Genomic DNA, 22,943 nt, shown 5'->3' with positions numbered 1-22,943 from the left:
GCTAAATTCTTCATGAACACTTGATTTCACCTGAAAGAATGTTTTTATTCACAACTTCAGGGCTGGAAGTGATGAAAGCTACACATGCTGGAAAAAGCTGCCTGGAGACACAGCAAGGAATTCTTGCTTCACCAGGAGAACAAGAGCATCCATGTAAACTTTGCTTCCTTTGAACAGAAATGAAACTCAGCCACACCAGACACAAACAGCTCAGTTTGTGGCTAAAGTCTAGGAATGAACATCCTGTCTCCTGATAATAAAAATATTAAAGTCATCTTTAAGCTTTAATGGAAGAAATGCCTCAGAAACAGGACCAAGAAGCTGCAGTATCCTGAATTTTAGCACCTTCTTAGCTATGCTGATCAGAGGAAGTTGTAAAATACTCTCCCTTTCTTGCTTCCACAGGATTTGTGGGGAGTGGGTGGCATTAACTTTTCATTAATAGGAAAAGCACTGAGAGTGCTCCCAAATCTGCCTGGGAGACTGAGATTACTGAGTGCAGAGATTACTGTTTGCACTTTTGGGCACCACAATATAAGGAGGATAGAAAGTCATTAGAAAGTGTCCAAAGGAGGCACCAAGGAGCCTCCAGCAGCAGACCATGCCCAGATTAACAGCTGAGCTTCTTTTCTGCATCTCTTCCACCCTAATTGTTATCACAGGCATCCAATTGCAACAGCAATTCCTTATCAATACAGACCTGACAGCTGCAGATGAGAGTTTACAGATCCCACCAGCGACAGCCTAAGGTATTAACTCCCCTCCACAGTGTCATTTTAAGATTATGAGAAGTGCTCAGGTGACTAATTCATGCTCTCAGGCAGTCACAGATTAAGTCAGGAATTCTCTGTGTGGATGCTGCAATCTAAGGAGAAGCAAGTGGAGCACAAAGAGTGAAAAAGCACCGTAAATTACCTAATTTGGCACACTTTTGGTTGCAAAATGTCAGCTGCTGGAAATTGTTCAAGCCCTCAGACAAACACTTCCTCTGAAATACTACTTAGGAACTGTCATCTCAGTGCCAGCAGTGCCTTGCTCATTTCCAGAAATCTGCCCAAAACCTGGATGTTTGTGTTCAGGGAATTGTTACTAATTTAAGAGGTCCCCATCTAGTGCCTCAAACGGTCTAATTCTTTTAATTTCTAATGTGCTAGCAACAGGAGAGGTATTTTTCCATGTGCTCAGATATTTTTACAGCCTTATTTTTGGTGTGGTGAGCTGTTTGAGGATTTATGTGCAACCTATGGCAGGGGAAAAGGAAAATATGCTGCACCATATATTCCCAGTAAGCTTTGGATGCTATCCTTCATATATTTAGATTCAGGCAGAAGCAACTTTACCTGAGCAAGCTGAGGCTAAAAATTAAATCTTATTAACAAATCTTAGTTATTTTTCTTCTATTTCTATTTAGTTCTGCTTCCTTATTTCTGTTTTAAAAGAAGTTTTTGATTTCAGATGGAATTTGCCATAAAATAATCCCACTCTCTATTTCCTTTGTCATGTTTGTCTTGGCCAGAGGTTGAAGGATAGGACATCGAGTTTCTACATCAATATCTGACTAAAATCAGAGATTCCAGAATAAAAGATTACTTTCCACTGCAGGAAAATCCCAAATGGTAAGCCACTATCATCATGACTTTCGGAGGGGAGGAAAAATAAGAAAAAATTAAAACCAAATGACAACAAACCCCCTAGGGAGTTCACTACAAAATAAATTTTGCAGACGATGAGCTCGTTTTCATATCCAGCTTTCATGTGCAACCTGATAGACTGGACAGCTCATGGCATGCACAGTGCATCCACAGGGATCATGAGCTGCTCTCTGTGATGGACTGAGCTCTGTGCAGATGGAGTTCATTAAAATAAGCACTGTGACAAAAAGGAAACCATTCACACGAGAGCAGAGGGCTGCAGCTGTCGAGCAAGTCCAAATAACTCCCATAACTCCCTCATGTAACACAGCCCTTCCTTATTTGTGCCTCCCTGCCTTAGGAATAACTCTGGGGAAGATTCTCTCACCCTTCCCATCCAATGGGAAAAAGGGTAATGGGAGTACATTCAAGCTAAACTTACCTTTCAAGCCTTCAAAAATCCAAGCACAGATTGGTGATATTGGCGTTGACCAGTCTTAAATTATCCAATATAATTATTAATTTTGATGCACAAGGTGTATAAACAATACTATCTGCTCAAACTAGAAGTATCAACAAAATCCCTGCCAGACAGCTGCCACTTTCTCTGTGAGGTCTTGTTTGTAAATCACAGCTCTGCTAGGGCCTATTAGTCCTCTACCAACACAGCCACTTAATCTTTATTTCCCTAACATGTAATTTCCCTTAATTATATTTGGAGAATATTTATGAGGTTATTAAAGTTAATTGTAAGACTCAGAGAGGTCTTTAGCCATAATTACCAGTACAAATCAAAGCTTTGAGCAATTTTTTGAGGGTTTTTTTTTTTTTTTTGAAAGAATCAATTTGATCATGTGTCATCCTGAACTGCTCAGGATGATGGAGCTGCTTCACTCAGTACAATGAGCAGCTGAAATTGATAAACATGAATATCTCTGTGGACAAGATTCAGCATCCAACTATGAGTCTGCAACAGCCCTTTCAAAATTCACTTGGAGATACAAAATGGGCTTCAGAGGAAGTGTTGAAAAGAATTGATGCTCTCCTCTTAAGCTTTCATATAAATCTTTTTACTTCCACGCCTGTTTGGAGTGCCATGCTTCATAAATTAAAAATCAGGGATATATTTAGGCTCAGACCTCGACTGGTATTTTACAGCAATTAGGAAATCTGGTTTTTAGGTAAGGAGTGACTGTCCCAAGGGGAAAAGCAGACACTGCCATCTTAGAGGAGCAGAAATAGGGGAGGACTTGGAGCTGCCAAGCTGGGAGAGCAGAGGGAGATCTCCAACAGAGGCTGGTTCAACTGGAGCTGTCACACAGAGATTTCCTGCCCCTCAAACTCCACTCTCACACACCATATGGGAAGGTTAATATTGCATCTGCAGCATCTTCAGAGAACCCTGCACAGAATCTGAGCAGCAACAAGTGTGACAAGTCCCTCCCCTTTTAGGTGTGCCAGTTCTTCAGCTCTCAGCTGTCATCTTCAATGTCTTTTTTGACAAAGCTTGGCTTCAGATGCCAAGTGATTGCAACATAATCTTGTAAAAGAAACGAGCTAAGCTTTCAGCCCTCCTGCATGGGAGAAATCCTCAGCCACAGCCAGAAATGCAAAGGCCTCTATGTGAGGTTTTTTCACTTTTTTACCAGAAGTAGGTGAACATGAGCACTCCCAGCCCATTCACAGGTGTCATTTGTCGCCCCCTTTGCCTGCACACACATCACTTGGTCACTCTGAGGGTGGGAGGAACAGATGAAGGGACAGCTCTGCTCCTGAGCTTTACCAGGATACTTTTCCAGCTCTTCTCCTCCAAAAGTTCTTTGAGGTTACTGCAAAGCAGTCGTGGTCTAACACTGCTGCAGCTACATTAAGAGAAGAGCCAGGATGCCAAAAATCTTGGATCTGAGGAAGTGACTCCAGTCCAAAAGCAGTGATGAAAGGTGCACTGAATACAAAAGCAGCCAGAACTATTAAGAATCTCTTGGCTTGTCCTGTCTATTCTTTCACCTCATTCATAAGTCCTACTGAGTCTCTTCTCCAGAATTAAATAAATACTTAAAGTTATATGGTTTGAACTTGCCAAACTTTGGGGACACACAGACAAAATTTCTCAAATTTGCACTGGTAAAAAGATGAAATAGAGGAGGAGAAGAACTGCCAAGCACAAAAGCTCATTTTCTCTAGATTCTGCTAGTAAATCAGTACTGCTTTTAAATACATCCTTGTCTTCTAGAAGTATCCTGAGGCAACATCCATTGCACCAGGGAGCTTTTACTCACAGAAAGAAGGTTCGGTGCAATTTCTGCTGAACTCAGGCTGTGGTTTCTGAAGTGCAATTCCACCCAATGTAATCACTTTACAATAGATTTCAGATGCTTGAGACCAGCACTAGATTATTAAAACCATCCTGACATGGAGACAGTGAAGGACTATCAACAGCAAGGTTAACCTTCCAGTCAATTCATCTCAATAATCCTTCAATTCTGGCTTCCTACCTTGCCAAATCCAGGCAGGAAAAGACAAGTCTTCTTCATGTAACAAACAAAAAAAAAAAAAGCATTTCCTGCAATGTTTTCACTAATACCCAAGATGCTGTATCCAAAAAAAGCTGCCAACGACGATCTGTTTCAGAATGGAATTAAAAGTTAGCCAGCAAGCAGAAAAGCTCTGTGACACCTGAACCAGAGAGACTGAGACACTCCACACTCTGACCTACTTCAGCCTGCAGAGCTGCTCAGTACATTTCCAGCCCTGAGGCAAAATCCAAACTCCAAAGGAAAATAAAAAAGGAAAGGACAGCCGTTTTCCTGCACTGGGCATTCCCAGAAGAGTTCTTATTTTTGCTGCTCTAAGGGGTTAACTTGGCCATTTGGGTGCAAATGTGAGTCAGCAACAACAGAACCTTAGGGTGACACCATTCCAGAGCCAGCTCTGCTTCACCTCTCCAACAACAGGAAAAGTGAGGGAAGCAAGTGCTTGGGAATTAAGAAAGGAGGATAAAGATGCACCATAACTGGGTTCTGCTCTCATTCTTTACTGGTGCCCTGGATGGACACACAGGATCATGTCCCCTCCCTTAATTATGGCACAACTTCCAAGCAGCTGGTAAAATCAACACCAACATTTGCTTTCAAATATATTTTAAGGTATAAGAACACCTTTCTCATTTTTCTCCTCATTTTCTTCCCCCACAATCAATTAATTTTCCCTTTTTTCCTCTATTGAATAAGTGTTACAGTGCTCAATGTGGCATTTGACAGATTTTCCCCGAGTTCTCTGCCAGGATCACTCTGCTCCTGGTTTGAATCCATGTCCAAGTGAGGGAAATTCATTCTCCATTTCCATTCCAGCCATAGCCCCTTCCCCTGGAATTTCCAGCTATGGTAGAAAAAGCCACCAGACAACAGAACAAACCAGGCTCTTGTTTTCTGCCCTGCATTTAAGAGTAACCAAAAAGAAGACTGAAACTTCTGGATTTGATGAGCTTGGAACATTCCATGATGGAGACAGCTGATGCCAGCATGGGATGCATGAAAGTGAGCAAGCAGAACATTATCTTCTAAAAGCAGCAACATGAAATGGCATTCAAGCAAAACAAATGCAGAGTGCTTTGACATCTGACTACTGAAGCATTCAGTGGCATTACCATAATTTTCTCTCATGCCCCTGAACTAGTCCATTTCTAAAATAAGCACTGACTGACAAAACTTCTAGGAAGCTGTAAGTGTGTGGGGTTTGGGGTTTCTTTCAGCATAATCTCACAGCATAAGCAACCAAGCAGGATGAGGAGATAAACCAACAGAGTGAAAATTCCTTGCTGTGCTCAGATCCACCTTTTTTTATCCCATAAAAAAGAAATGAAATCAAACTTCCAGCGTAAAGGTCTCTCTTAAATAAAAAATATCCAAAAAGTATCATACAGAGCATTGCCAGCCATACAATCTTTCAAGGGACTCCATCTTCAATAAAACTTAGGAAAACACAAGGACACTTTGAAGCCAACATCTCTATTGATTGAGCTGCACGGTGTCACACAGGGCAGTGGCACAGCCAGGCCCCTGAATGAACTCCTTTCAAGAACTGTGGAATCACAGCATCTCATTAATGAAACAACACTCAGGAGCAGGAATCATGCATGAATAATTACTCCTGCTTCTCAGAGATAAAAAAAAAGAAAAAAAAAAGTTTGAATTCAGCAGAATTAAGACCAGCAGCTGATAAGTAAGGGCACAGAAATTGGCCAAGAGCCACCACTTTAGGGAATAAAAATATTTATTGCTGACTCCCACCCTGCCTAAGTATTTTCATGTACTATAAAAATAGGACTGGTTTTAAAACTATTGTGCAAGAAAAGCTGTATCAAATAAATAACTAAGCATAGAAGATTATCAACTTGGCCCATTATGTTAAATTAAAAACCCTCATTTCTGTACTTCCCAAGGTGTTCCCTGCACAATCAGGTCACACTTCACAAAGAACCCCCTGAAACACTACAGAACTGGAAATTAAATCCATTTATATAATTGTCCTGGTTTGGTAGCATTGGGATGAATATTTCATCTCAGTGCATCCCATGCCTGCTTTCCTGTTGCACAACTGAGGCAAAAGCAAAGTGAAGAGTGTGACAATAAATAAATCAATAAATCACATAACTGCCTTATTGACCCTTTTGAAAGCATATATAATATTCTGAAGGAAACAATTCAATGTATGATGTTAATTATCTGCATTTCCCTTGTTTACCAGGGCACACCTTCCCTTTTTCCCCCCAGTCTCCATCAGCTAGCAAATCCAGCCAGAGCAACCACTTACTGCATCTCACTCAGATGGAATTCTGTCAAGCTTAGCACATTAAAGACAGTACTAGAAGTGTGTTGCTTCTATATATAAACTGCCTGTCTGGTGCACAGTATGTCTGAATTATACAGCCTGCCTGACGCCAAATCCAAGCTCTCCTGGATGAGGGGGAAAAAAAAAAAATCCCCCTTTGGAGTTATTTTCAAAGCACCCCGTAATTCTCAAGGAGCTGGAGTGCAGAGAGCCTTTGAAAAAAAGCCATCACACCTACCACTTACACTTCATTACTGAGTTTCTTTAAGTTTGCAAAGCCTTTTGTAAAGAACATCATTCAAGGCAGTAGAAACAAAGATTTGAGGCCAGGAGGAGACAAAACCCTGCAGGAGTGACAAAGCTGCAGCACTGCTGCCAGAACTTATCAGCTGCTCCCTAGCAGCATCTCACCTTTCTCCCAGGCCTCTGTTTTCTTCCCCTCTGCCTCCCCAGCCTTTTTTTTTAATATTAAAAATACATCCAAGAAACCAGCATGCATTTACTCACAGAAGAGTGTTTTATCCCACATAGGAATAAAACCACTTAAGGTTTTCAGCAGTAACACAACACAGGTATAATACAGTTACCCTTGGTCAAATTTATAAAACTCTGCACACAGAAATAAAAACACCTGAGGTTTTCAGCAGTAACACAACACAGGTATATAATAACACAGGTATAACACAGGCATAACAAATGATCAAATTTACAGAACTCTGCAAGCCTTCCCAAGGTGACACTGAGACTTTTGGCTGCCAGGAAGGATTTCCTGCCATGCCCTTGGTGTCAGCTCGTGGAACTTCCTGGAGTCTAATGTAAAAAACACAAGTGAAATTAATTTTTCTAATGATTGCTGAAGGATTTTTAACCTGTCCAGTTCCCAGAACTCCTGTTCTCTGCTTCAGCACGTGTCTCCCCAATATTTGGGCAGCACTGACTGCTCAGCACTCCTCACCTCAGGTGCCACACAGCATTTCTTTCAAAGTCTGTGACCAGACTGCACAATCAAACCAGGTTACACAGACCCCACATTATCATTTGCTATCAGCACTATTGAAACTGTCAGGGAGTCAAAATAATTGTTATTTTATCTCTGCTAAGCCCTCATTGCAACAGTTATGATCCTCAATCCCACAGCTCATTGACAGCAGGACAAAAATCACTGTGTTGGAACACTCTCCTGGTAAGGCAGATGTTCCAGAGCCTTCTTCTAAAATTTATTACAAAGATGTCCAAACAAGGGATAATGCTGCAGAAGCCACTCAGAAATGTGGACACTCCATACTGTTTGAGCATCCTTTAAAAAAATAAGTCCAAGACAACTTTTCAGTAGTGAAAAAGGTTTCATATGTGCACTCAGTGGCATTTTCCTTTCCCAGCCATGTATCTGAAAATGGATATTCTCCATTTTCCTCATTTAAGAGCCTTTTGCCCTGGAAAGGATTGACCTAAAATTCAAGATATTTAAAAAACAAATACTATTTAGAGTTAAGTACTTTAATAAGTGGAAGTTCAAAACAGTATCAGAACAAAGGGTTCCAACTCCTTTTGCACATGACTTTCATTTCAAAAAGTGTTAAATACCTGCAACTGCATACATCTAATAGACAAAGTTTTTCCTCATGCCATATAGGTATATTCCTAATTTCTCTCACAAAAAGGCAGGGAGACAAAACCTCTTCAAACAATTAACATTAATAAACCCTTAAAGGCACATCCCTGCCTGACCTCAAGCAAATGAAAGACAAAACAAACTTTCACGCGCAAACATTAAGATTCAAAACAGGAGATGACCTTTAGTGCACCCTTCCATGAGTGGAATGTTCTCATCCACAAGCAGATTTAATTAAATTTAGCTCTTTAGACTGATTAGAGTTAATAAAGCAATTTGTTAATAGACCATTTTATTATGTTTACAATGAGCTGTTTTGTTGGATATTGTGCAATGGTTACAAGCTGCTAGGCACTGGTTTTCCACCCTCTCCAACTGCACTGATTTTATATGAAATCTAAAAGAAGGGCCCAGAGTCATCATAAGCACTGGAGAAGATCAGAAGTGCAGTCTATAAAATATATTGCATGAGGGACTCTACAAGAGATGTCACCAGGGGTCACTGTTTTTATTTTATATATAAAACAAGCCATGTTTCAAATATGCCATCTGAGAGAAACTCCTGTAAAACAAAAATAAATCACCATATACAAGGGAATGATCGTAAAAATTGTGATTTTCCATGCCCCTCACTGCAACACATTTTTGTTAAGCTCTGGACAAGTTCTTTGTGTAAGAAGTGTTTGGAGAGATCCAGGTGGGAAAGAATTTCATGGAATGCTTCAAACTGTACCACCTTCCTGCAGAGAGGCTGTGCTTCTGGTTAATTTAGATATTCTGCTACAGGAAATAGCCCACAGCTCTCCCTCAGGCTAATTCATATCCTCAAGGGAAAGGCAGAACACTTCAAACACAGGCTGAAATTCTCCATTTGTAACATCCACCAAGGGAATGCCACAACCTGCTTGAGCAAATCTGATATAAGGGAAAGTGTCTAAATCCAGAGAAACCACCTTAAAAAAGCTGGGCTTTTCTTGTTAGTACAGCTGGATGCTGCAGAGGATGGATAACAGCTTCCACTACACCATGCTGGACTGGATTTTGTGTCCTTCAAGCACAAATAGCAAACTTCAAACATTTAGCAATGGCGCTGAAACCACGGCTCTCCAGGAGAAGAGCCAAGTCCCACACTCAGTTTGCAGAAAAAAGCACACAGAGGATATTTCACAGGGAACAAGAGGTTTTTTTTAAAAAAAAAAATTCACACTTTTGCAGCAATTTTAAGAGACCTGTCAAAAAAATAAATTAAAAAAAAAAAAATTAAAACTACACTGTTCTCTGTACCTCACTACTGCAATCAGCTCAGAAATGGGTGAGATGGTCTTACCTGGCTGGTGGACAGGAGTTACCCTCTCATGCTGCTGTGATTCCACAATCCTCTCCCTCCTGGGAAGAGGAATTCCCCGAGAGAGAGCCAGGACATGGCAAGAGAACTTGCCCAGAGTTCAGTGATGGCGCTGAACCACCCTTCAACTGGGATTAGGGCTAAAAAAACAGCATTGTTTGAGAAACGATTGGACAGCTTTTGTGTGGGGGTGGGAGGGGATTACTGCCTCCAAACTGGGGCTGAGCACTAATGGATTACCTGGAGAATCTGTGCCCTAACCCTCTCACCAACAAATTAATTCAGTTTGAAATGTGCTGCTGGGCTACACACACCTTGCCTAGGGGTACAGCAAGAGTGACCTCCACAGCTATTTTTACTGGAATTTTACTGGAATTCTGGAAATCACAGAATGCCACCTGGAATGCACCAGCAGCCTCCCTTGCCTGCTCCATTTTTCCCTAGCAGCCTTTACCACCCAGCAGATGGAATTATAAATTGTATCCCCAGTCACACAAACTATTTAACACTCAAATTGTGCAGACCTGTGCAGCTGTGTTTGAAAAATGGCAAAGAAACAACAAGGGGTGAGAGAATGGGACAGGCCAGCAGCAAAAGCTGGGCCCTTGGAGAATCACATTCTATCAGAGGAAATTACAATGAAATCCCAATTCCCTTAAGGTTTTCTACCAGTTTCTGAGGTGCAGCAAGGAAATCTTAGAAAGGTTACTCCTAAGGGGTTTATACCTGATTGCTGTAACTCACAGAGCAAAAAGACTTCTTTTGGGTGCACTGTATTGATTTTATAGTGGGAAGCCTGAGAGAGGAGCCTTGTGCAGCCAGCAACACAGGCAGCAGACCCCAGAGAAGCATCTCTGGATAATTCAGATCTCTAAAAAGCTTGTTTCTGTTCTAGCAGGTTCAGTCTCCCCTAGAAAATGAGGCTAGGTTTTTGTAACAGGCCTGCAAACCCACTGATCTTTATTTTCTCATGCTAAATTTGTAGGTTGGTTAGACAGAAAGCTCTGGGTTACCTCTTGACTGAAAATTATTGCTCAGTTTGATAGGATGTGCTTATCCCATCAGTGATACAAAATCACTTCACCAGCACATACAGAGAACCTTTCTTCACTTGCTACAGTTCACCAAATAATGATTTTTTTTCCCCAGGGTAATTAAACAAGAATGCACAAATATTCCTAAAAACACAGTGTAACTCTATAAATAAAACAGAGACATTCTCTACATACACCAACATTATCTCTTGTATCCACAGTATTTCCCAGAGCCCCTGGATTCCTCCACAGTTCATGTAAAGGTTAGGTCACATCACTGTTCCAACACACTCATTTCACATCGGGGCAGATTTCAATTTCATATGCAAGAGACAATGGAGCAGAGTGACCTTTGGGTATCACAAAACATGTCCCAAAAGCCCACTTTCATTTTCAACAGATGTTGGTTCTACATATTTGTCAGTGTAAATCCTCTTAGAGCCTGGCAGCACATGCAGCAAAGGAAGCAAACCAAGACCAACACACATATTTTTTTTCATATGGGAGAGCAGACATTTTAAGGAAAATAGCTTATGGGAAATGCAGAGTTGCACAGCAAAGAAATAGGGGTTGTAGACCATCAAAAAATTGACTTGTTTCCTAAGAGTTGTATCTACTATTATCCTGGCAAGTCTGCTGAAAGAACTTCAAGTTTGCGATCAGAGAGAAACAAAACATAAATACAGATTAAAAAAAAAAAAAAAACAAAACCAAAGAAAGCAGAAGAAAGCAGTAGGCTGTTTCCTCTGTTTGTAGTCAGCAGAAACAAATACAATTCCATGGGTTTGTGTGAAGACTGCAGCACTTTGGCACTGATAAAAACAGACATATCTCAACTATCTGACTCTGGAGCAACGTGTGGTTTAAAAGGGAAAAAATGTGAAGCTACAAGAGTCCGATAGGAGACCAGAGCCCAGGGATTTTTCTGCATGTGAGGCACACCAAGAGCCTTTCCTTGCTCTCCTGTCATCCCAGCATGTTAGCTGATAAATGCTCCATAATTAGAAGACCCAAGTGGGGATGCCTGAAATCCATCTGACCTGAGGGAATGAGTTTAAAAACCTGACCCAGCTTTTAGCGTGCCAGATCCTCCTGTATTCCATTTCTGCCTACTGGAAAGGGCTGGCAAAGGCAGACACGAGAGACAGACTCAACTAAACATGGTATTCAGTGGGATTAGAGAAAGGTTATTTTGGGACGTAGGAAGTACTCAAAAGAGGAGGGCAAAGGGAAAAAAGGGAATATTAAATTTAAATCAGATGCTGGCGAAGGGAAAGGTCACAAGATACGCACAAGCAGAAAGCAGGAGGGAAGAAATATTACTCCTTTACATTCCCTGTCTGAGCAGAGCATCTGTTGGACTGGGGAATGGTTTGCAGAGAATCATCAGTGGGACAGAGGCATCACCACTGCACTGCAGGCAATATCAACACACAAATCACTGCCCAAACAGCAAACACACAAATAAACTCCTTTTGTGGAACTCTCTTCCAGTAAACTCGGCCGTTCTGGGAGAGATAAATCAATCTGACACTAATTACACCCAAAAACTGCAAGTAATGACATCATGTAGGAAAAGCCCAGCTCTATTTCTGAGGAAGCCAGTTGGAGATACCATCTTGCTATTTCTTTGACAAAAGTTTGGATACAAATTGAATATTCCAATCTCGTTCACATAAACCTTCCAAGAGCTAAAAGGAAAGCAAACTGCAGCCCCGAGACCCAACTATTGCCTTTGCATTTCTTCACATGCCAAAGACAACTAGCACTCTCATACCTGATTACCAAAAATAGGAACATGGCCACAGTGATGCACCTGGCAATTAGGGTGTGCCAAAGCCTCAGATTTCTAGCACAGCACCACATAACACAAAAATAAAATTAAAATATTGTCTCCAAGAGCTCACAAAGTGTTGGAGAAGCAGAAGGCACACGGTGTTTTTGCAAGCCTAATATGAGGGTTAAGCTGTGTGACAAAAGAAACTCCACTCTTGCAGAGAAAAGCAGTGTGCAGGAAGGAGGAGAGAGAGGTGATAAACCAGCCAGGAGTAGAAGCAATAAGAAATCAAGAGACTTCCTCACTCCTCACCACATCTGAGATGGGAGCACAGCTCGGATTTGGCACTTTGAGATCGCTTTCCTTGTCTCCAGCTGACCTGTGAGAAGCTGCAGGAGTGTTTAGGTGGACAAACCCAGAGCCCATGCCAAGGTGGACAAACCCAGAGCCCATGCCAAGGTGGACAAATCCACAGCCCCATGCCAAGGTGGACAAACCCAGAGCCCCATGCCAAGGTGGATAAACCCAGAGCCCCATGCCAAGGTGGACAAACCCACAGCCCCATGCCAAGGTGGATAAACCCAGAGCCCATGCCAAGGTGGACAAACCCAGAGCCCCATGCCAAGGTGGACAAACCCAGAGCCCATGCCAAGGTGGACAAACCCACAGCCCCATGCCAAGGTGGCTCACAGGCACACAGAAGGGCAAGGCAGATGCCACTGAGCAAATCCACCTCTCCTCCTATCACACCCAGGCTATTTCCTACTGAAAGCACTCCCTGAAGCAATCAACTTCCCACTTCTAGGTCAGACATCTTTAATGAGCAATTAGCTCAGACACTCATTTTTCTTGGCATCAAACAGGATCTTAAGTCCTTAAATTGACAAAAGTTATTTCAATGTATTCAGTGAAACTTTCAAGTCAGAACTAGTCACTTGAAGTTTTAGACCAGAGCTGTGCCCTTTATGTTCAAGTATATCCAAACCCCAAAACATCCATCCTTCCTCAACCCAGAAATAGATTATTTTAATTTCAGACATGAAAATGTGCAAGTTCTAGCAAAACTAACATCTTTCCAAACAATTTGAAGACAAACATGTCTCCTTTCAGAATTCCACACCCTGAAGCAGCACACAGTGAATCAGAACTTCACTTACAGGAAAATATGAAGCATTGAGGGGATGGAAGAACAGAGCACAGAACTGCAGGATGGATGCTCAAGTGCAAGTCAAATCCATCTCAGGAGGACACTGCTTCATTTAGCCAGGGACCCACCCATTTCTGCCCAGTTTTTGGTTTAGGCACACATCCACATCCCAAAACAAGCAACGCTCAGTTTTGGAAACAGCAGCATTAGTCAGAGTTTGAGTCTTCTCCTCTCTCAACACTCAAAATTCTCAGCTGGTTGGGCCAGAAAAGTGCTCCTAGCTCTGCTCACTGGGAAATGCTTCTGAGCCTTGTCCTTCACACCTCATGCCACTTAGCTAAGTTTGTTTAAAGGCAGGAGGAGAAACCATGCAAATATGAATCGGAAATGCCTTTGGTGCTGAGGTCTAGGTGAGGACATTTGCAAACTCTCCCAGTGGGCAGAGTTCTGGCCCATTCCTGCCAGCCTCAAGGTGCTACTTCTGTGTTTTCCCAGACTTCTGTACCCTCTCCAGACCCTCAGAACTGTGAGTTTTTAACAGCATGAGCAGAACTTCCACATCTTCATAAAAGAAAATTCATTCAGGTACCTGAAGTCGTTTGCACACTGCAAGCACTGCAGGGCTCTTCCTGCCTATCTAAAACCATCACATGCCTTCCACTGAAGCACTGCTTTATTTAGTATTTATTGTGCCACACCAAGCTTTAATTTCAACAGATAGATCTTCTGCAGCCAAGCCTTTGAGAGCTGCCTTACATTTCTTGCAACCTACTGATTCTACACCAAGCCTGCCCATAAGGATGCTTTGGAAATATATTTTTGGCCTGATGCGATGTTCTCATTTCAGTGCCAGTTTATTTTCCCAGCATTAGCCAGGAAAGTTCTTCAGCCTACTTCTTGTTCCATAACTAAAATAAGGTGAAGGAGAGTTAAAGGGTACCTATGTCCTCTGACAAGAAGCCCTTAAGCACTTCCCTCATCTTTATTGTGTGATGAAGCACAAAAATCAGCTTATTTTTCTACTCCATGCAAAGCCAGCTGTGTCACTGGTGGATTCAGAGGTGCAAGAGCACCAGTTATGAGGGAGCTTTCTCTGCTTCTGGTATTGAAGTGACCATGCACTTCCCCATCTCTGGGCTTTAATATAAACCCTCAAAGTCACCTTTCTCAAGGAAAATTTGGTTTACTGCAGCTCCCTCACCCCCTCCCCACCATAGCCCACATTCCAGTGGGCAGCTTCTCCCCAAAAAGTATTTCAGCACCAGCAAGACAACAGCTGATATTTCAGAGCTGCTATTTTAAGGATTGCCTACGAGTGCTCCAGTCTAGCTAGACAGATTCACTGCTCTTGGCAACCTGCTGACTTGACAGGAGGGACAAATACCTCGCTCCACAAACCCAAAATGCTACCTGGATTAGGCTCCTTGCAAGCAAAGAATGAAAAAAAAAATATCCTAGTGTTGAAAGCCTTGCAAGCACATTTGAGCTCCAACTTTATCCAGCAACAGGCCTGGAAAAACATACCTCTAGATGAGGTAATGATTAGTGTTACATCCTGCAGCCAAGCTCAGCATCTGGGCTCACAAGGACAGAGGCTGGGCTTCCCATGCTGTTAATCCTACAGTAGTCTCTTGCTTGACTGAAACAGGAATCACAGTTCCTAAACAGCTGCTTCCTCAGACAGCAAGGGAACAGCTGAAGGGGACTCAGGCCAGGCACGGACACAAAAAAAGGCAACTGATTATTTCAAGTTGAGAGGCAGATTGTAAGACAGCCTCCAGTCACCCATTTAACCATCATGAGATGGGTCTTGAGATTTTTTTATCTCACTTCTTTAAACTGCTCCTTCCCACATTTACTTTGGGGGAGAGAGACTGTAAGTGATGCCAACACCATTTGTTGGATATATGGATGCAAAGCATTAGGGGAAAAGGAGAGTTTGATGAAGAGCATATTTGCCACATAAAATCATCTCAAATCTGGAACAATTCCCCACGCCCTACTGGCAAGCCTCGCCCACAGAGTCCTCCTTCCTTCCTATATTTAGGTCAGCCAGGCTGAGTCAAGGCCTCCAAGAGCATCCCTTGCTTTCGTAACTCCCTGTTCTAGAACAGAAAAGCCAGACATGCTTTTCTCAGATCATTTGTTTGGATCATCCATGAACACTCCTAAAGGCACAAAGTAATGCAATAAAAAAATAAGTCAAGTACTGGTGCTACATAAACCAGGCTGTTTGTAAGGGCTTCTCTTGGAACATCCACCCAGCTTACAAAAGCCTTCACACATCTGTAATGCCAAACGCTGCTCCAAAAAGTTCCACCCCCACCCTAACGAGGCACCCAGATCTTATAGGGAATATATCCTAAGGGAGTATATCCTTAGGGAACACACTGCTTTAAATGCTCTGCTTTGCATAACAGTTCAATAAAGTTTGTGTGGCTTGTGTTCCATGGACAAATGGCCACTCTGCTTGCTTTAGCTTCAACTTGTATCAAATTGTTTCCATTTCTATTAATGGAAGTCACCCAAAGTGCTGTATAAAACAGAGTTTTCTCCCCCACATTAACCCCTCCATTTAACAGATTCCACATTCAACCATCATGGGATCTCTTCACTAGTCTCTAAACTCCAATTCAGCCTGTTGAAGTTACTTAGTGCCTTCTTACTGTAACCATTAAACCTGGCTGGCTAGTTTCATTTGCATTTTGAGCTTTTTCTAATTAGCAACACTTTCTGCTCCTTCATAGCAGTGTAACATCCCAATTTTTGAATCTCTAAGAATACAGGTCAATGCTCAAACTGATTACTCCAGTGAAATAATCAAATGCATGGTCCATAAATGGATCGTGCTAGTTTTTAACAAAGTAATAATTATGTATCTACAAAGATGTAGGTGACTTCTTGAAAGTGACACGAAGTGTACAAAGAGTGATGGCAAAGCCCTCGCAACATTACTTTCTTTAACAATAAAAAATAAATTATGCTGCTTGAATTACTAATTGCAAATTAATTATTACCTAAACAGCTCTGCTCTGTAAAGTGGTGGATGAAGAAGATTGTTAGCAGAGAGAGGACACACGGCAGGATCATTTTTGTGAGCAGTGCAACACACATCTGCCTGCAAAACAAGGTGTCAATTACATTCCTAATACAAACAAGAAATGGACCCTGTCCTTCCTCATTCAAGAAAACGAAAAACAGTAACTAATATTATCTGCCTACAAGAGAAATATCTCATTTACACAGCTCCTCGCTGGATTTGCAGCACGGAACAATTATTACTGCGGCCAGCGGAGTGGAAGTTAGCAAAAAAAAAATATTCCTTGAAGAACCAATGTCTCGAGTAATCACATCAAAGCCATGTAATCCAAGCAGGAAGGCGGCTCCTGGAAGGTTCAGCCGGGCAGGACTGCGCCTTCCCGAGCCACAGATGAGCGCGCAGCACGCGGCTCCCGCTGGCTCTGCTGGCAAAGACCTTGAGCAGTATCAAAGTGCTGGACTCTGCAAACTCTGCTGGCATGGGCTCACCGAGGGCAATGAAAGAGCCCAAAAGTTTCCACTGGCCTAAACACGGAATAATCTGCTGGTGTGGAGGCCGGCCTGACAGCGGAGAAGCCGATCATCGATCGGCCGCGCTGCCGCCCAGGAAAAAACAAGCTCAGCAGCACAGGGCAGGTGTGTGAACAGCAAATCCTGTGAGTGGCAGCCTGTGAGTCTGTTAGGAACTCAGAACGCCGTGTTTCGTGTTAGTTATATTTACATATTTGCCATCCACTTCATTATCGTGCCTGTCAAACCCTGCAGGATCTGGCGGTACAGCACTACCCTTTCCTGATGGAAGGGATCTGCACCTTCCACCTCTGCTCTGAATAGCTCCAGACAAGGTGATAAACTACTTCAGAAACTGCCTCAACCATTAAAACCACTACTGATTAACATGACCAATACTGCTACTAAACCCCTGTCACTACAAGATGCTTCACTCTCACAATTTCCTTCCTCTTGCTCAGTTACTTCCCCTCACGCTCGCTCCCGCTGCCCTCTTCACCACGCCAGGCTCTCTCCTGGGCTGTGCAAGACACAGAGCAAGACATCCCAGCTGCAAATCCAAACAAATTCAATATTCAAATGGCAGGAGTTTCATAGAGACCTTGCAAGTCTTGCTGTCTTCTTATAGGAGCACATAGTAGAGTGGGAACAGTGGGTTTGCCAAAATAACCACAAAATAAAAGGTAGCTCTGTGAATCAGTCTGGTTTGGATGCTCTCTTGGGCTATCCCATATGGAAGATATATATTTCCCACAGGGAAAATGAGACTCTAGGATCTGCAAAAAACTTGCCATCACCTCTGGCTTCTGGATAACAAAGGACCAAAGCCAAGAGAGGAGTGAAAATTTATGTGCAAAAGCCACGTGTTTGTGTCCCAGCTTTGTCTAAACACCTGTGAGGAAGGCTGGAAGAGCCAAAATATCAGCAACCTTCCCACCTTCTAAACATAGAGGCTCCCAGCATCCTCGCTAATGAGAGACAAAAGGTTTAGTTGACATATTCTGGATCATCCAGAAGGATTCATCTGGGATCCTTTGTGTGGAGAACAGGCAGTTAAACAACAGAACAATTAAAGTGCTCCGAGACAGGGTAATGCAAATAGATAAAATAATATGGGAAAATGCTGAACCTTGAACTTGGCAGCTCACAGTTTTAGCACTCAAGGGAAAAGATAAAAGACATGCTTGTGTTGGGCTTTTTGAGGAAATGGAGTTGTCCTTTAAATAATCCCCAGGAGAAGGAAAGGGAAAAAAAATAACAAAACACAAACCACCACAGTGTTTGAGTCCTCAAACCATTACACAATGCAGTGAAAAGCAGATCTAAGATAAAGAAAAGAGAAAGTGGGAGAAAAACGTGCAACAGAAAAGAGCAGCTGGGTTCCTTGTTAGAGACTTATGCCTTTCTTGATCAAATGACAGCACAGCCAGGACACATCTGTGGAATTCAAACCCTCATCCCAAAACAATTCTTAGGATATTATCATGACTCTAACAGACAGCACAATCACTCTTACTTGCTATCTCATGTCCAGGACATGAGACATTCTTGTCCTCCTACCTCAAACTCCATCCTTGGGAACCTACTCAGCATCCTGCCACAAAAATCTGCCTTTGGAGAACACACTATCTGAATCACTCACACAAAACTCTGCTGGATGCACTCCAAAGATTCTACAAACCACCAGAAAATGGTGCACAACAACTGGAAAGGCATTGGTGGTAATGAGGAGTGCAATGTCACAGCTAACTCAACCTACCAGTGCCACCAGAAATAAGCAATACATTAGCATTCACCTGATCCTGCTGCAGCTCTGAATCAGCAAAGGAAACCAAGAGAGACCTAAAAGTCTTCCAGAAGAGCAATTAATCTTGTAATCCATCTTGGGGTCATAGCAACACCAGGAGGGCTGACACACATAACCCACACTAGGGGAAGAGGATGCCCACATTCAGCAGCAGCACTGGAGCAGTTTAGACGCTGAATCACAGAATGGTTTGGGTTGGAAGGGACCTCAGATCAACCCCATGCCATGGGCAGGGACACCTTCCACCAGACCAGGCTCCTCAGAGCTCCATCCAACCTGAGCTTGGACCCTTCCAGGGATGGGGCAGCCACAGCTTCTTGGGGCAACCTGTGCCAGAGCCTCCCCACCCTAATTCTTCCTTAGGGAAGAATTTCTCCCTAATATTCCATCCAACCCTGGTCTTTTTCAGTCTGAATCCATTTCCCTTGGTCCTGTCCCTACATGCTCCTGTAAACTGTCCCTTTCCATCTTTCTCGTAGATGTCCTACTGGAGAAGAACCCCAGGGCTGCTTATCCCCCTTTCCCCTATTGAAGGACTGCCACACCAAGGATGGAGAACAGACTTTGTCAGATTTAGGAAACATAAAAAACAAATTCACATTATCTTGGTCACCACTGCACCAATTTAAGGAGAAAAAGGAGGCAGGAAGCATCAGCAATCAGCTGGTTTAGAAGGTTAAAGTCACATTGAGCACAATGCAGCATCTGGTGGGCAGCAATACAAAAACCAGTTTTCAAGTGAGAGGGGTCACTTATGCCCACACCCAGCACCACCTTGCAGTATTCTGGTTTTCATTTTTCACCCCCGTCCCTGCAAGTGTTCCAGGCCAGCTTGGATGGGGCTCAGAGCAACCTGGTTCAGTGGAAGGTGTTTCACGGCAGCGTGCTTGGAAGGAGATGATCTTCGGGATCCCTTCCAACCCAAACCACGCTGCCATTCTATGATTTATACCTATCCATAACACGCCCGAGCGGCCTATTTTCAGTGCTTAACACCAACCCCAGCGGTTCTCGGCAGCAGCGGCCGATGGACATCCCCTGCGGCGGGGCTGGAGCGGGGCGGCTCCGGCACCGCACGCCCTTCCCTCACGGAGCCCGGGCACGGTGAAGCACAGGCGGGGATGAAGCAGGGCTTCCACCTCGCCCTTGAGCCGCCGCGGTGCCGGTGGCCGGGGGCGCCTGCGCGGCGCTCGGGGGAGCCCGTGGGGGAAGGCGAGGGGAGGAGGATGGAGACGGGAGAAGGGGGGATGCCGCCTCCCGCCGCTCACCTCGCGGGCGATCTGGTTGAGCGCATCGTCCTCCGCCGTCAGGCGCTCCCGGTTCGGCAGCCGCTTGCGTCCGGCGCCCGGCGTCCCCATGGCGGGGCGGTCCCGACCGGCCCGGCCCGGCCCGGAGCGCAGCCGAACCCGGAGCCGCTGCCCGCCGGCCCCGAGCGACCCTCCCGCTCCCTCCGCCGCCTCCGCCGGCGCGGCCGTCACCGCCCCCCGCCCCGCGCATGCGCCGCCGCCCCCCGCCCTGGGGGGACGGGCCGCCTCACGCCCGCCCGAAACCGGGCTGGGGGTGCCCGCTCGCTGCCCTCACACTGAAACCGGGCTGTGTTTGGGGCTCCCTGCCCGCTGTACTCACACCGAACCCGGGGTGTGTTTGGGACTCCCTATTCGCTGCCCACGTACCCGAGCCCAGGCTGTGTTTGAGGCTCCCTGCCCTCACACTGAATCCAGGCTGTGTTTGGGGCTCCCTGCCCGCTGTCCTCTCACCGAACCCGGGCTGTGTTTGGGGCTCACTGCCCGCTGCCCTCACACCCAACCCGAGGTGCGTCTGGGGCTCCCTATCCGCTGCCCACACACCTGAACCCAGGGTGTGTTTGGGGCTCCCTGCCCGCTGCCCTCACACTCAACCCGGGCTGTGTTTGGGGCTCACTGTCCTCACACCGAACCGGGGCTGTGTTTGGGGCTCCCTGCCCGCTGCCCTCACACTCAACCCGGGCTGTGTTTGGGGCTCACTGTCCTCACACCGAACCGGGGCTGTGTTTGGGGCTCCCTGCCCGCTGCCCTCACACTCAACCCGGGCTGTGTTTGGGGCTCGCTGTCCTCACACCGAACCGGGGCTGCGTTTGGGGCTCCCTGTCCTCTGCCCTCACCGCCCGAGATCGTGTGTGGGTCCGTGCTCGCTGCCATCACCACCCAAAATTGGGGGATGTGTGGGATTCCTCCTTGCTCCCATCACCACCCAAAATCAGGGTGTATTTGGGGATCTCTGCTCTCACCACCTGAAATTTGGGGGGATGGTGGTGGTGGTTGTTTGAGGGACCCTGCTTGCTGTCCTCACCATCCAAAATCGATGAGAATGTGTGTTTGTGGGATGATCCCTGCTCACTCTCCCCACAAGGATGTGTGGGGTCCCCTTCCTGCTCCCACAGCCCCACTGTGGACCAACCCCCTTCCCGCTGGGGTGCCCCAAGCTGTAGGAAATTACAGAATCCCAGAATGGGTCAAGTTGGATGGGACCACAAAGGATCATCTGGTCCAACCTCCCTGCTCCAGCAAGGTCATCCCAGAGCACAGGGCACAGGATCGTGTCTGTATGGCTCTGGAATATCCCCAGTGAGGGAGGCTCCACAGCCTCCCTGGACACTCTATTCACTGCTTGGTCACTGCCCAGGGAAAAATTCCTGCCTCCTGCTCAGGTGGAACTCCTGGGCATCAGCATCTGCCTGTTCCTTGTGTCCCACTGCTGGGCCTCGTGGAGCAGAGCCTGGTCCATGCTCTGGAATATCCAGATATATAAATATCCACCCTTTGGATATTTATACACTTTACAGAAGTCCCCTCTCAGCTGTGGGTCCTGTGGAGGAGCCCCAGCTCCCTCAGCCTTTCCTCCTCAGAGATGCTCCAATCCCTTCATCACCTCTGCTGGACCCCGTCCAGGAGCTCTGCCTCTCTTGTCCTGAGGAGCTCAGAACTGGGCCCAGTAAATTTACCAGAAATCATGGAAATGGGCATCAAAACCTTGCCAGTTGTAAAGCTGGGGGGTTCCTCTGCCCCAAATAGAGGGGGAGCAGGACAGAAACAAGACACTCCTTGTGTCCTGACGCCTTACACATCTTCATAGCCCTGTGGAGTCTCTGCAACAATGAATTTTCCTATGAAGTGTAAGTGGACAGGATTAATTTTAGTTTCAAGTACATCAGTGCTTAATTAACTCACGTTGACAAGGAACATGTATTTTCTGGGATTCCTGTCACAGCCCTTACACCTCAATTTTCATGCTAATTCCCTAAATATGAATCAAAGTGGCTCAAGCTCACATTATTACATAGACAGAGAAAAGGATGACAAAAAGGACTACAAACCCCACCCACTTCCTTCTGACCAGAAAGTTCCTTTTAATCTTTATGATTTAATTTTACCATCGATTTAAACTTGATTAAGTAAAAGGCAACACCTGGCCGCTCAATATTTTTTTGCAGTTTTCATGTACAACACCTGAGATCTGAGTCATCCTGGCTGGGATCAGACTCATCAGACTGACTGGGTAGTGATACTGCATCGATGCTGCTCCTCGCACCTGGGACTGTTTATCTTTGCAAGAATCAAATGATTATTTTGTCAGCAGAAGCAGATGGATGAGTCCCCCCACCTTGCTTGGGCAGCAGAACATGTGTCACACCCTCAGATTTGGTGTCAGGTTTACTCTGACCCCACACAAGTGGATTAAAAGGGAGCAAGGCAGCACAGGGGCTTTAAACTGATCTCTCACCCTGAAGGCAAAGCTTTGCTGGGTCTGGCTTTCCTAGATATCCCTCAGGCTTCCCTTTTCCACCTCCCCAAGCCCTGGCTTAGCACTGCCACCCTTCCAGGCTCTGCATAACTCATTCCCTGAGCCCTTATCCTCACATTTGCCCCTGCCCTTTGAGGAATTCTGGCTGGAGAGGCGGGGCAGTGCCTTATTTTTAGGTCCCTGTTACGCAGGGATTTCAGCCACCTGTGCAGCTGCATCACGGTATCCATGCGAGGAATTTCCCTGCTCAGGGGTGCAGGAGGATTTGCATCAGGGCTGTTTGCCTGCCTTGCTGAAAGCCTTGCAGAGCCTTGGGCTAGGCAGGTTTTTCTGTCCAAAAACCAAATATTGAGGTGGCAAAGGAAAGGCAGAAGGGAAGGGGAGGAAGAAATAGAGGGGAAATAGAAATCTGAGGGGGCAAAGGGGGAAGA

At 45.0% G+C, this 22,943-nt stretch overlaps 1 protein-coding gene across 9 annotated transcripts in view; it reads right to left on the bottom strand.

The window, feature by feature from the left end:
- LRRFIP1 (LRR binding FLII interacting protein 1) overlaps window positions 1–20,169 on the bottom strand; it is a 106,084-nt gene extending 85,915 nt beyond the window's left edge. For all 9 annotated transcript variants that reach the window (XM_054515323.1, XM_054515324.1, XM_036387281.1 and 6 more), the window contains exon 1: window positions 20,001–20,169. In XM_054515323.1, coding sequence (XP_054371298.1) covers window positions 20,001–20,090 — 90 coding nt within the window. In that variant the 5' untranslated portion in view covers window positions 20,091–20,169. The remainder of the gene's footprint in view (window positions 1–20,000) is intronic.
- Between the last annotated feature and the right edge of the window lie 2,774 nt (window positions 20,170–22,943).

Source organism: Molothrus ater, chromosome 7 (genome assembly GCF_012460135.2).
Source record: "Molothrus ater isolate BHLD 08-10-18 breed brown headed cowbird chromosome 7, BPBGC_Mater_1.1, whole genome shotgun sequence".
In the NCBI taxonomy this organism is placed as follows: domain Eukaryota; kingdom Metazoa; phylum Chordata; class Aves; order Passeriformes; family Icteridae; genus Molothrus; species Molothrus ater.
This window is presented reverse-complemented; position numbering and strand designations above follow the sequence as displayed.